At 35.8% G+C, this 15,182-nt stretch overlaps 1 protein-coding gene and 1 long non-coding RNA gene across 2 annotated transcripts in view; one reads left to right on the top strand and one right to left on the bottom strand.

Annotated features, from left to right (window-relative positions):
* The window catches only part of LOC115420930 (uncharacterized), a 23,950-nt gene extending 10,048 nt beyond the window's left edge, over positions 1-13,902 (bottom strand). Inside the window, exons 1-2 of the long non-coding RNA XR_003935622.1 lie at positions 13,891-13,902; positions 6,735-6,741 (exon numbers count right to left, since the gene is read on the bottom strand). This is a non-coding gene — a long non-coding RNA (uncharacterized LOC115420930). The remainder of the gene's footprint in view (positions 1-6,734; positions 6,742-13,890) is intronic.
* Positions 1-15,182, top strand: part of LOC115420927 (uncharacterized) — a 17,077-nt gene extending 1,895 nt beyond the window's left edge. Inside the window, exons 2-5 of the mRNA XM_030136555.1 lie at positions 5,850-6,026; positions 9,713-9,922; positions 13,205-13,418; positions 14,028-15,182. Of these exons, the coding sequence (XP_029992415.1) occupies positions 5,850-6,026; positions 9,713-9,922; positions 13,205-13,418; positions 14,028-14,206 (780 nt within the window). The 3' untranslated portion in view covers positions 14,207-15,182. The remainder of the gene's footprint in view (positions 1-5,849; positions 6,027-9,712; positions 9,923-13,204; positions 13,419-14,027) is intronic.

Genomic DNA, 15,182 nt, shown 5'->3' with positions numbered 1-15,182 from the left:
CAGGGGCCACATTCAGCTAAATTTGATCTCCAGTAGGTCCGGACCAATAAAATAATAACATAATAACCTATAAATAATGACAACTCCAATTTTTTGCCTTTGTTTTAGTGTAAAAAAAACCCCATTAAATTATGAAAATACTTACTTTTATAAACTATCAAAAAAAAAAAAAAACCTGAAAAAACTTTAAATTAAAAAAACGTAAGAAAATTTAGTGCAATTTTAACAATATTCTGCCTCCACTTCTCATTTGTCCATGTGCGTTATGGATCAGATCTACAAAGACACTAAACACTGAGGAACAGGCAGAAAAGAGTTCAAACTGGGCTGAATTTTCTACAGACATTTCAAGTTGTTCATATTTGTTCAGGTTATTCACATTTTAGTGTTACAGGATAGTTTGGAAATGTGAATATTCTCATTATTTAATGTTATTTTTTGCACTAAAACACAAAAAATAAAGTTGTTAATTCAAGATTTTTTTTGGCTTAATTGAAGATTTTTTTTTACTTAATCAAAGATTTTTTTTGGCTTGATTAAAGATTTTTTTTTTTTTTTTACTTAATTGAAGATTTTTTTTTTGGCTCAGTTGAAGATTTTGTTTTTTTTTTACTTAATTGAAGATTTTTTTTTTTGGCTTAATTCAAGATTTTTTCCTTAATTCAAGCTATTTTTTTTGTTTAATTCAATTCAAGACTGTGGAATTTTTGCACTTGGCAAAAACATCCCAGGGGCTGGACTGGACCTTTTGGCGGGCCGGATTTGGCCCCCGGGCCACATGTTTGACACCCCTGTGTTAGAGGCATCCTGCAGTTGGGTTTATACACAAAATTAACCCTTCCATGCATGAATTATGAGAACCTTAATCAAGATGTGTTTCCCGAGTGATTTTTATTCTTCTTTGGGCTTGAAAAAAACCAAACAAAAAAAAAAAACAATGCGATTGAATTTTTTATATGAACCTATTTTTCATGGAGTTACAAAAATGTCCACTCAGCTGGACACCATACATTTAATTTTAGAAGCAAAAAAACATGTATTTACTACATGTATTTACTGATATACTGTGTGAAAACTATGAAATAAAAACATGTTTAATGCTGCTAATCTGATGTTTCCTCACTTTTTATCATACTCTAATACTAGTTATTACTCACTTCATGGAGATAATATGCAACAAAAACAAAAACAAAAAAAAAACAAAAACAAAAAAAACCCCACAAAATTTTGTTTAAAAAAAGAAAAAAAAAAATCCTGTTAATTACAGTATAATAACAATTAGCTTTTTTTTTTTTTTTTTTTACACTCAAACATGTTACTGCAGATTAGGTTTATCTAGAACAGCAAAGTTACAGTAATGGTATGAATTACAGCATATAGGATGATGTATAAGTGTCCGCTGTTTATGGAGCTAAAACAACAAAATCCATGAATATACAAGAGAACTTATTTGATCAGCTGTCCACTGTTGTGACTACTATGCATGAAAGGGTTAAAAATTTTATTATTATTTTTTTTTTTAGATCAGCCTTGTTTTCTTCAATTTCTTGTTCATTTTAATGCCTGGTACAACTAAAGGTACATTTGAGTCAAAGACAGTGACAGAGTGATAAAAGCTGGAAGCACTGATGTTTTCACCACTGGACAGGGTTCAAAATGAAAAGAATGGAATTTGATGCTGAAATGGCAGCGTTTCTTCTACAAATTATTAGACCACCCTTGTTTTCTTCATTTTCTTGTTCATTTTAATGCCTGGTACAACTAAAGGTACATTTGTTTGGACAAATATAATGATAACAACTAAAATAGCTCATAAGAGTTTAATTTAAAGTTGATATCTGGACATTTTCCATGTTTTCTTGATAATAACTAAAATCACTTCAGTTCTTACATCAATAGCTATGGCATTGTACTGCCAAAAACAGTGCTTTTAGGCACTCTATGTTTTCTTTTCTGTCTGTTTTAGTCACATGATACACACAGGAGTTAGTACTTGATTGCATAACTATTGTTTTTGATGACTTTTGATGGTCTAATCATTTTTTCCATGACTGTATAAAATCTGAGTATATTTCAGGCACTTGCGCTTGACATCAGGGATCTGGAAACATGTGATGAGTCTCACAGTACTTGATCTTGTCACTGTGCCTCCATAGTGTGTCTAAACATGATCCTCCCACAGTGGCAGCGGTCACAGAAAATAGGCGAATAGAGAGAGCTCTGATAGCAATCTGCAGTGATGGTGACAGAGATGTGTCTCTTACTGTGTCCAATCAGAGTCCACACTCTTTGTCAGGATGTAGAGTAAACCTCAACAAAGGCTGATCAGGCTCAGCTCCTCCTTTTCTGATCCCACATTTTACTTATTTATTTAATTTTTGTTTGTGTTGCTCTCGCCATGAGCCAGCTCATCAGGGAGCATGTATCTTCTCAGCAGATGAGAATGCTATTTTGTGTTAGTTTTAAGTTTATTACAGCTGCAACAGTTAATGATTAGTATTATTCAGTTATTTGTTTGTAAATGAATGATCATCTCAGTGATTTTTCAAATAAAAATGATATTCACTTCTGAAATATGACAATTAGTCTATTTTCCTGCCCTTCAGTTTTGGTACAGAGGCATGTTTTGGACTCTTTGTTGGTGAAAAAACACTTTCTCGTGGTTTTGTTCAGTTTTTTTTTCTTTTATGGAATAAAGATGATTTCTTTCATAAATAATCAGACTTTCATTAATGTGTAAAATACCTGTTACAAACCTAACAGTAACAGCCATACGTTTGACTAATTAACTTATTAGATTATTGTTCCATTTTTGTCAGACATACAGTAGAAACACTGCAATTCTTACTATGCTTTTTCTAACACAGCATTGTATAATGGCAGATGGAAAGCGGGCCCATCAGCTGAAATAACTTGTTATGTAAGCTGACCTCAAACATGAGGACAAGAATCCTTGCTACAGGTTTTATGCTCAGTGAAACACCAAAAAAACAAAGCAAATCCATGTATTTAATGTTTAATCAATGGATTACAATTCACATATTAAAGCATCAAAATCAGAAGGAGGGTGACTCATAATATCCTGTTTTGATTCAAAAGGAAACCATCTAAAAAGGAAAATTTACAGCTGTTTTTTATGGTATCTGCTAGCCACATGCATATTAAATAAGAGAATATGTCTTACGGGACTTGATTTTACAACCCAAGTTGCAAACATTGTCTGAGCTGTAAAACTTTTAATCAATCCATACTCCTAAAAATCAGCGTCTTATTCTTGTTCTCATGGAAAAGAAAACTTTATTTATAAGGCTTTCACTTTGGGGTTAATAACATTCACATCAAAAGAACAAAAACATGAGAACAAAACCCTAACCCCAACCAGACCTCATCAAAAGACAAAGAAATAACCTACTAACACACAAAAAACCTTAGAGACGTCTCTCAGATAGAAGGCATGCAGTGAGTATTCAGAGTGGGCAAACAATGATTAAATGTTCAGTGAATATTTGTGTCACGGTTGGACACCCGAGCTAAGGCTTTATTACTCTAATGAGGCTGAACTGTGTCATTAAGGATGTTGTTGCAGTGTTGTTTTACGCTCTTGTTTTTTTTTTTTTTTTTTTTTTTTTTTCCAATGACTTATTAAGCTGTAGAAAACATAATTTAATCCAAAGGAGTGAAGTAATTATCATAGATGCACTCCTCTGTGTTGCCTTTGTCTAGCTCTGGCCAGCGGCGTTTCTTTTCTCCACAGCTTGAATGTCATTCCTGATTGCTGCTGCTGCTGCTGTCCTCCTTGTTACAGAGTGACTCACCAACCTTTGGAAGATGGAAAACAAGGTCAAGAGGGTCTTTGATTACAACAAACTTCTGTTTCATTTAGAGTCAGTGCCAAGTACATTGTTTCCTCTAAATTAGACAGGACAGTGATGACAGACTTTCCCTCTTTTCTTAGCTGTCTGGACAACATGGACGTGACAATGCAATAGGGTATTTTAACACACCTGTTCTCTGCTGTCCACAGTGATTAAACATAGATTTCTTAAGCTTGGAGCCATTATAACCCCTGCAAGGCCCCTTTATTTTCAGTCTCATTCCAGCACACTTTGTCCTGCTCATTCTCTGGGGCAGTGATGCATGCACTGACATTATTATAAATCTCTCTGAGTGTTGCACTGTTGCCAAGACAAGCATGACCTCTGGAGCACATACGTATAAAATGCTTGTGTGAGTGCATTACAATACAGCATCCTGTTTAGATTGATGGGCGATGGTGGGAGGGGTTGTATTATTAAGTTGTAATACTGCAGAAGTTATCATAGAATTAGAGCTGTTAAGGAAATTAAGTTTGAATAAGATATAATTAAGTATTTTTATGCTAGTGGTACATCACTGATTAAATGATGCGTTGTCAAATAGCGTCTTGTTTTTCTTCAAAAAATCAAGTTTGATTGAGTCTTTATACAGCTATGATTTTGCGCTGTAGGATGCTGCGCCGCATAATTTGGTGCAAAATTATATTATAGTTACTGTGGTGAAATATTGTAATACACAATTTCTTGCTTTGGTATCAATGAATGTGCACAGACTAATTGTTACCCCGCCCCCTGAAGTGGAGGCAAGGGGTATTGTTTTTGGTTTGTTTGGTTTGCTTGTTTGTTTGTTTGTTAACACTCTAGCAGCAAAACAATTAGTATCCATACCAAATTGGGTTTGTAGATTGCCAATGACCCAGAATAGATCTGATTACATTTTGGGAACAGTAGGTCAAAGTTCAAATTTTTTATGAATTTTTAAAATCTTTTTTATTCCCATTTACTTATAATGGGTGAAATTTCACATGACTGTAGCAGCAAAACTATCGATTGAATTCATACCAAATTGGGTTTATAGATTGCCAGTGACCCAGAATAGATGTGGTTACATTTTCGGAAAAGTAAGTCAAAGTTCGCATTTTTAATGAATTTTTTAACTCCTTTTTTTCTTCTTCTGTTCACTTATAATGGGTGACATTTCAAAGGTCTATAAAAGCATCAATTTTGTTTCAATTTACTTCGAACATGGCACGTATATAGAGGCAATTGATATGCTGACATCAGCACATGCATAGACATGGTGACATCAACTGGATCGATGCCAAAATAAGATACAATACGTGCGAGGGGTGGGGTTTGTTGTACCTGGCACCAGTCGTTTTGAAATGGAATGCAACTAGCACACACACAAAAAAATGCTTTAAACAGTACCTGTCTATGTTCAGTGTCAATAATTCCAACATATCGTCATAGAACAGATTGTTTATATGTTTCACAGTTTCTGTAATTAGATCACCTGAATGTCCTCCTGAGTCTGGACCATTAAATTATAGCCATTGGTGACTGTATAATTGTACAGGGTGATGTTGCAGTTACAATTGTGATTTGAGTAATCATGCAGCCGTATGTAGTTATACACTAATGTTATACCTAACTGAAGGCTTTCTCACAATTTCATGTCCCCTGTAGGTGATCTATGTGGTAGCTAGCAGTTATACATCATCACTGAGTATTTAGGGGATGACCAACTGGAGCAGACTGGGATTTTGGGGAGAGGCTGACCTCCCTATATAGATTCCTATTTTTACTGGATATATGTAAATATGTAAAAGCAAATATCACTGCTAACTGTTTCACTGTTTTGTTTTGGGGTTTTTTTCTATAACTGTAGCAACAACCATGAAAAGTCCATAAATTAAGAGGGATCATCGTGCACAGTTTTGCATTAATGTGTTTTTGTTACTTCTATTGCTGCTAATACCAGACCTCAGCTGTATAACTATATTTTCTCTGTTTTTTGTCTCATTTTTTTAGTTTACAGAGGACTATCTACGGCGCATTCCACACACTGACTGGCCAAGTGTGATTGTAGTTGCCGACGGATCATGTGGTGACTCCTGCTCGGTGCTGGGTATCAGCTCTGACTACACTGTGGAATCCTGTCACGCTTACGGAGCAAATGCAACTATAGAGAGACTAGATCAGAGACAGGTGTGAACGTATACACACAATTTGTTTACACATTAACGGATGCATTCACTTATCTGATGGAGCCGGTGTAAGACCCAACAGGTTGCTGTTTACATAAGGAATGGACACGGCAGAAACAGGATATTGCAGGATATGACAGTAAAGCAGACTTTGCTTAGCCTCATAAAACTGATTAAAGCAAACAGTGATGTGGATCTGCCAATACTGGCTCAACACAATATCTGACTCTAATATAAACAGCCAGGTTTCCACAGACTGTTGGATCTCGCTCGCTTCAACATTAGGCCTCTTGATTCACTCATCAAATTTGATAAGAGCAGCTGTTGTTGTGATGGAGGCAAGTGATGATGATGATAAAGCTTTCGTTTCATTATGCCCCCCTGGCCAGACATATAATCTGTTTTCTACCAGGTGACTATGAATCAAAATATCAAAACATCAGCTGCTGGGCTGTTTACATACTGCACCAAAGGACTTTTTCATCATATAAATATGAATTTCAAGTATGACTCATGCAATTTTACCAAGAGTCCCACCAAACAAATAAATATGTAACCCTTTGACAGAGAAAACACTAATAAAAGTGATCCTAATATTATTTAAGTCACAGGTGTCAAACATGTGGCCCGGGTGCCAAATCCAGCCCACCAAAGGGTCCAGTCTGGTCCCTGGAATGAATTTGTGAAAAGCAAAAATTACACTGAAGACATTAATCCTTTTAGTTCAGGTTCCACATACAAACCAATTTAATCTCAAGTGGGTCAGATCAGTAAAATACTATCATAATAACCTATAAATGATCACAACTCCAAACTTTTGTCCTTGTAAATGGAAACATTTTCATGTCATTTTACTGTATTTACACTAAAACAAACTAACATTTCACAAAAACACAAATAACCTGAACAAATATGAACATTTTAAAATGTCTGAAGTGTAATTTTAACAATATTCTGCCTGTTATTAAATCTTTTGTGTATTTGTTGATCCACTGTGATCTGTAAGTTGTAATTTACACATTTAAATGATAAACTGAGACATAATATTGTTAAAATTGCACTTAGTTTTCTTAAGAAATTTCAGTTTGTTCATGTTATCATGTTATTCACATTGTTTTAAAGGATAGTTGGTAGATGTAAACATTTTCATTGCATCATTTTACTTTTTTTGCTCTAAAACATAGAGGAAAGTTTGGAGATGACATTATTTATATATTATTATATTATTATTTTACTGGTTCGGCCCACTTCAGATCAAATTTGGCTTAATGTGGCCCTTGAACTAAAATGAGTTTGACACCCCTGATTTAAGTCATACCATAGCACTACACTGGATAACCTGGATAACAACCCCCCACCCCCCCCCCCACCCCCATGTCCATTTATGTGTATTATGGTATTTACAGTTGGATTCTACTTCTCATTCTGTACAGATGTGCAGTTATTAATCATGTAGTCCTTATAGAGACTTAAGAATTATGATTAAATGACTTGTGTTAAAGTTACATTTATCACATGAATAAGTACAGGCACAGTCTGTACAATAGAGATGATTCATTCAAGTACAAATCTCTAACTAATATGTGAACAAAGGCATAGTCTCTCTTGTTATTTTATGCCACCATATCCATTCATATCACGTTCTCTACAGGGGCTGTGTGGCTGGCTTTTATTGGCCCCTTTTCTCTCTGGCTGTTTCCTGTGGTGATTGAATTTACCTCCCAGGATATGACCTGCTTAGACCTACTGTCCTTTCCATCCCCTCCCAGCCGCTGTTCTGTTCCCTCTCTATCTCTCTTGGCTACACTAAATGCTGTTTGATCCCACTTGGCTGGTTTATGTCATTGAAAAGAAAATTGATCAACTCTGGCCTGAGGGAAAAATAGGGAGTGGCTGCCAGATTTCAACCATTGAATAATAATCAAGCCATTTTTAATCTCGCTGAAGTGTGACAATAGCTCCGTAGGCAGACACGATGTATGGGTAATGGTCATGTCGTTTTCAGCACAGGAAGGAGAATACCACTACTGCATACATATAACAGCTTGGCCAAAAAAAAAAAGTACCATGTACAATATTTCAGTGGTCCACCATTAGCTTTGTTTATTTGACACATTCACTATAGCATTATTTATACCATGCAATGTTTATGCAATGTCACAGTGAATGTCACAACTTTATATTAGAGGTCGACTGATATGAGTTTTTCTAAGGCTGATGCCGAATTTTAAAAATTTGGTCAGCCCATATCTACAGCCGATTTTTGAGGCCGATATTTAAGGCCGATTGTTTTTTTTTAAAGCACATTGACCGTAAAATACAATTGAAACACTCCGATAATTAAGATTTTTATGCAGCAATATAAATGAAATTATTAATACACGTCCACATCGTACTCTTTTAACATTTATTAAACTTCAAGTGCTGCCCACACAGGTGCCTGATCAAATATCTTATAACATTTTAACTATTGATCAAATATCAGCTTTAAAAAAAGAAGTTAACCCATAAAGACCCAATGTCACTATTGTGGCAGTTCCCAAATGAAGTTTTCTCTCTATTTAACCTTTCCTAAATGATTTATCACCATTTATTATGATGTTATCCCCTGAATTTTGCATTTTTCCAGTGAAAATCATCTATTTTCCTATTTTTAAGTGACTGATCATGTAGATGTTCATAAAAGCTCAGAGTAAATTCAAAGGTTATTGTATCAAAACAGAAAAAGCTGAAGAAAAGGTGTTTTTTTTCTATAAAATATAGCATTAACTGAACACAAACCCAGTGCCTCCATTCACTGTCATTGCTCATACTCCATGGGTTTTACTAGTGAATCAATATGGTTGAAGATGATGGTGTTTCCACGTTCACTACTCTGAATATCCAAATGGGTCATATCTGATGACCATGAAAAGATGACAAACTGCATTTTACACCAATTATTTACATAGATTGATAGGAATAATGGATCAGCAGTTTAGACTGGTAGATGCGTTTGGTCGACAGTGGACGTTTGGGTCTTTATGGGTTAAGGCCAATGGCCAATATTGAAAAAAGTCAATATATTGGTCTACCTCTGCTTTATATTGCCTATATGTATTTCTGTCCTCATTTAGTTCATTTTTGGCCAAGGGCTTGTTTTGATAATGCGAGCGTAGGACCTCCATCACATTCTCAAAGGGATTCAGGTCTGGACTCTGTGGTGGCCAATCCATGAGTGAAAATGATGTCACATGCTCCCTGAGCCACTGTCCCAAAAGCCCAGTGAGCCCCATCAATCATGGCACTGTCCAATATATAATTCAGATGCAAATTAATAGTTGTTAAACTAATGAGAAGCGACTCAAGGTATCAGTTAGGGATAAATAAGTTGTTGCAGCTCAAATATATTCATCACTGCAGTAATTATCAAGTGAAATGATCCTCCATATTTGCCTTATTATCTCACATTGGGGACTTGTGCAGTGTGTGTAAACATGCTTAGTAGTGTATTATTAGTAGTATTAGAATAATAGTATTTAATACGGCAACTAATGGGGATCCTAAGTAAATACATGAATGCATAAATAAATAAATGAATTATTGCTTTAACCAACACAGACCAAACACTGTAAATAATGGAATCAACACCGTATTGCTGAGCTTTTTCATGTATTATATGTGCTTCCTTTTATCTGTTTCTTTCAGGTCCCCACTCCTGAGATCCGTGCCCACAGCCTCTACTTTGACCTATCTGCTTACGGAGTAGAGGCTCTGCGTGAGCACCGAAACCCCACCGCCAAACCCGGCTTTCACCTGAAGATCTACGGCACCTTCAGAAACCGCTACATGGCCCTAGTCTGCTCTGCCTCTGACACCAAGATGGTTCGCTTCCTCAGGCACACAGCCAACTCCTCTGTGAGCCTTTTTATCCTCTTTTGATAAAATCATTTCAGGGTTTTTGTTGACCGCCCGCTATTGTTGATGAGGACACAGTGTGAGGAACAACTGCTGCTGCATTTCCATGTTAAAGCAAAGAAGAGACAGAGATAATAATAACTGTGGTCAGTGTAGTCCTGCCATGTCTACCTACTTATTCCTCACCTTTCATTCAGCAAATAGCCTTTGATTGCACTATTGTGGGACTCCATTAGAGTCTGTCTCTGCATGTGTGTTTCTGCATGAGTGCTTGTATGCTTTTGTGTGTAAGTGTGTGTGTGTGTGTTAAAGACTGTGGCTGTGGATATGGGCTTTAGAATGTGTGTTTCTGAACCAAAGAGAGCATGAGATGAAGAGATGGGGAAAGAAGGGGAGGCAATAGGCGTTTTGTGTGTGTGTTAGTGCGTGTGTGTGCGTGTGTGTGTGTGTGTGTGTGTGTGTAGAGGCCATCTGTGCCCTGCTGTTACACATCAGTGAATAAATGGAGGGTTCTGCCCACAACAACAGACTGTAGGTGCAGTTACAACCGCTGGGCAGTTGGTGTTTTATTTAGCCTCTAGATTTCTATGTCAAGCACCGCTCTGAACATGCATGTCCTCTAGCCACAACGTGTAGTGAAGTCATACACGCAGGTATTTAGAAAGACCATCATCAGAGCTCTTGTTGCTATGTGGGTGGCCATTCAGATGCACTGTTACTTGGTAACAGATGACTGTGCAAGTATGGGTTGAAGAAGAGCAGAGTTGAGCAAAGGGAACTGAGAGAGCGACCGAGGCAGAGTGACAAAGAGGCTTATCACTCAATACCCATGAAAGTGTACAATCAATAAGGAGGCACAGAGCTATCGATGAAGAAAATGTTATCTTCATGCATCAAAATAGGAAAAAATATGTTTGTAGTTTGTTCAGATGATAACAGGAACCAGCAGCTTTGGTAAAAATCACACTAAGATTAAACACAACTTTAAAAGTATGACCTGATTTTATACCGGAAATTAAAAATGAAGTTTGTGATGATGATGTTCTTGGCCTTGATGGACAAAAATTCCATAATTATCTTTCAGGAAATTACAATTTAAGTGGTCTGACAGGAAAAAAGTATTCAATACAACCCTCTCATAGGTTGTTTTGGACCCAATATTGAGAGATGCAGGAGAATTCTGGTGTTTTTTCCCCATTGGTATTAGCTCTGGTGGCTTTAAAGGGGTTATATGTTGTATTGATATTACAAACACTCAACAGCAAGGTGAAAGTCATGTACCTGAACACACTTATGGCTACCAAAACCATCAACGAATCACTAACTGAAGAGTGTAAAGCTCATTGTTTAACACTACACACAAAGTTGTCTCCCTCAATAAAAAACTCACAACTGGTAATTTTAAAAGCCATTCAAAATAACTCTAGTATATTGTAAAAACTCTGCATTAGCTGATATTTTACATTACAGTTCTGCTTTTAGACAGTATACAGCCATGGTAAAAACACATATCTCCTCCATTTTCTGTACAGTTTGTGTTGTCAGTGGCTGCACTAAAGATCTGTTTGGAATTGTCCAAACAAGGTCAGAATTGTCAGAAATGTCTCATAACAACTTTATCAGCCTCTGAAAAAATTATTAGACCATCAAAAGTCATCAAAAACAATGGTTATGTAATCAAGTACTAACTCCTGTGTGTATCATGCGACTAAAACAGACAGAAAAGAAAACATGGAATGCCTAAAAGTTTTTGTCAGTACAATGCCATAGTTATTGATGTAAGAACTGAAGTGATTTTGGTTATTATCAAGAAAACCATGGAAAATGTCTAGATATCAGCTCTGAAATTAAACTCTTATGAGCTATTTTAGTTGTTATCATTATATTTGTCCAAACAAATGTACCTTTAGTTGTACCAGGCATTAAAATTAACAAGAAATTGAAGAAAACAAGGGTGGTCTAATCATTTTTAGGAGAAACGCTGCCATTTCAGCATCAGATTCCATTCTTTTCATTTTGAACCCTGTCCAGTGGTGATAACAACAGTGCTTCCAGCTTTTATCACTCTGTCACTTTCTTTGACTCTAAAAGGTGTTTCTTAGTGCTTCTTGTCACTTTCTGACACTTTGGTCCAAGGCCCTGTGGTGTCAGTTTTCCTTATCATGGGTGACTATTAGAGTGACTCACTACTCCCTCTAGTGGTCACATAAATCCATAGCACCGATATTTTAAAGTACAAATACTGCACATAACTCCTTTAATGTTCAGTTTATTAATCAGCTGTTTTTATGAGGTGTAAAAGACTGAAAAACATAGTCTACCCCAATATCAGAGGTAAAGACAACCCCCAGTACATCCTCCCTTTTCATTCATGTTGTTCCTACTGGCTTCATATCACGGTTTTCTGTCTCTTTTTATTGCTTTATAAAAGAATCACTATATTGGAGTCTTGGGAGACCGCAGTCAAAAGCACACAGTCACAGTTTTAATGGATTGAAATATTTATGGAGTTCTAATAAAGAGGACAGACACAGATACAACATACTTTTTCATGTGCTATGTTCATGGCATATACCATATTTTTAGAATATTGAAATTAAAGGGAAATTTTCCTTTATACTTTTTTTTTCTTTGAATTCTCTCTTCTTGGGTGCACTAGTCCTTTACCAGTTAAATACGTTGGTAGGATGACCGTTATTATGGATTTAGCTGTTTTTTTTCCCTCTATAAGGCCGTACATTTTCATGCTCTCTTTCATTAGTACACGTCTGTATTTTTGGGATCTAAAAGGAAGGCTTTACTCATAACCTTAAAAATCTGTAGTCATGGTTGAAGAATATATTAGAAAACTAATTTCTTCCATGATATAGCTATTCTTTAATATACTAATGTATCCTAATACAGTGGAAACTGAAACTACACAAATGAGAAGAACTGCTGCTTCTTTCCATGGTTTGGATTTTGACTGCCCTATCACATGTATGTGGAACAGAGGCTAAATACCTATAAATATTGCGGCATTCACATGAAGACATTTTTGACAAAATTAAGATAAGATAAGATATACTTTATTGATCCCCCAAGGGGGAAATTCAAATGTACATCCGCACAAAGCAATATGCATCAAATCCAATAGAAAGATTAAAAAAAAGATTAAAAAAAAAAAAAGATCTACAAATTTGTTAAAGTGACAAAAAATGACAAAAAATAGTAATAATAATTTTAAATAAAGTAACAAGTATATATTATATCTAATATATCTGTTTCTGTTTTGTCTTCCAGATCATGAAGAACATTTTCCACCAATCCTTCAATGCTTATAAGACAGACATTGAGCCTCGTCTGAACGATGTGACGCTTCACCATATGCAGTGCAGCCGCCGTCTCTTTGAAATTCAGTTATCACACAGACGCATCAGTGCTGCGTACATAGAGGGGGACAATGTCGCAGTTATTGTAGAAGGGGAGGCAGCTCGTGTTCTCAACTTTGACACAGGTACGTACCTCTATTAAATATCTGTATTACTGAGAAAACACAGATGAATGGAGTATTTTCACTGTATTCTACTTTAGTAATGACACATGTTGGATATTTTTTCCATATGTAGTGTCAGTATTGTTTGGGAGGATGAGTGTGCAGTTATGCAATTGCTTTTAGAGATCTAAAAAATGACGTGCACATTCCAAGAAATGTGTCCTACATTCCAATATGTAAATTTTTTTCTGTAAGAGATACTGCTGAAAAGTGAGACATTATCTCAAAGACTTTAATGAACAAAAAAGTGAGACAAAGGAGATTGAAATGTTTCTTAAATTGCATTTAAAAAATGTCATCTCTTTTCTAAAACTTAGTCAAAAGCACTTAGAGTATAAACAGTCTAGCTCCTGAAGAGGTTGAATGAGCTGTAAAAAAGTTACTACAGTGCGAAAGGAAATGTAACATGGGTGGATTTTAGTGTTTCACAAACTAAAAGTCTAAAAGTATATTCTGTTTTTCAGTCACATCTATGATTTCAAGGCTACAGTAATCGTCTTTAAGAGGGGAAAGTGCTAAATCATTACGGTTGGATTTCTGCTTACTATATATAATGTATTTTTCTTCCAGGTTGTGGAGTAAATTTGGGCATGCGGGGTCTAGAGTCAATGGGGACGTTTATTCATCGAACAGCCACAGCCGTAGACCAAAACGACGTTCTAGAGGCCCTGTCGGCTAAAATGCAGCACTCCAGACAGGTGGCGGAGACCTTCAAACTGACAGGCCTGGCTGAGTCAATGTATGAATGAAATGAGGATGGAGGACAACCTGGTGACTGCATAACGCCACCTAGTGGTTTTGATTAGCGTTGCTGATGGAAAATGATTAGTGTTTACAATGAATGTTTACAATGAATGAGTCTGATACTGAAATGGCTGACTAATGGTTACATACTGAATGACCTAAAAGCCCATAAGTCTTTGAGGTATGCACTGAGTGAACATTATACGACTGTAATGAACGGAGCTGAAAATAACCAATGCCATTTTTGTTTGAAGCTGTTTGAAGATATATATATTTGTAGTTGCAATGAAATGTATTCTAACCACTAATGACGTGCAGTTTGGGGTACCGTTAAAGTACAGCATAAGAATGTGCTCCATAAGAGAATAATCAAACACATTGTTCATGTAGTTTCATCTATTTTTTTAAGTGAACTTGGGTTTTATTTAATTTTTTTATTTCACTGATCGTGCTTGTCATTATTACTGGTGCTAAAGAAAGTGTCCAATGAAAAACATGAAACACAGAATCAGATGGAGCTGTTATTAATGAATCTTGTGTCTTTGTGTTTTAACAATGCAGTGAAAACTGAAGATGACAACTGTGGAATTTGTTAAAGTGAAACTGTATATTTTGGAATGTTTCACACATGTGCAAATTATATATTAAAACACATTTTGCCGCATTGTCACTTTCCTTCAATTCTAGTCCAAGTGATCTAAAATGATTCAGATAAAGAGGATGTGTAATAAAAATATCCAGTTAAAGTGTAGTTAAGATCATGACACATTCATCTGGGAAAAAGATTCAGTAAAAACCTGTGCTTTGTTGTTCTGAGCTTTAATGTAATTTGCTACAATTTTATTCTCCACAGGTTGCAGGTGTTTTTTAATGTTGAGACATTATATAATGTGTTATTGTCCTGGTATGTGATCAATAAATAGTAAGAAATGTAGACAACAGTGCCTTTCGATAATAAAATGACATGATGATGAAGCAGTA

This window comes from Sphaeramia orbicularis, chromosome 6 (genome assembly GCF_902148855.1).
Source record: "Sphaeramia orbicularis chromosome 6, fSphaOr1.1, whole genome shotgun sequence".
NCBI lineage: Eukaryota > Metazoa > Chordata > Actinopteri > Kurtiformes > Apogonidae > Sphaeramia > Sphaeramia orbicularis.
Note: the sequence above shows the minus strand (reverse complement) of the source record. Positions and strands in the feature narration are given on the sequence as shown.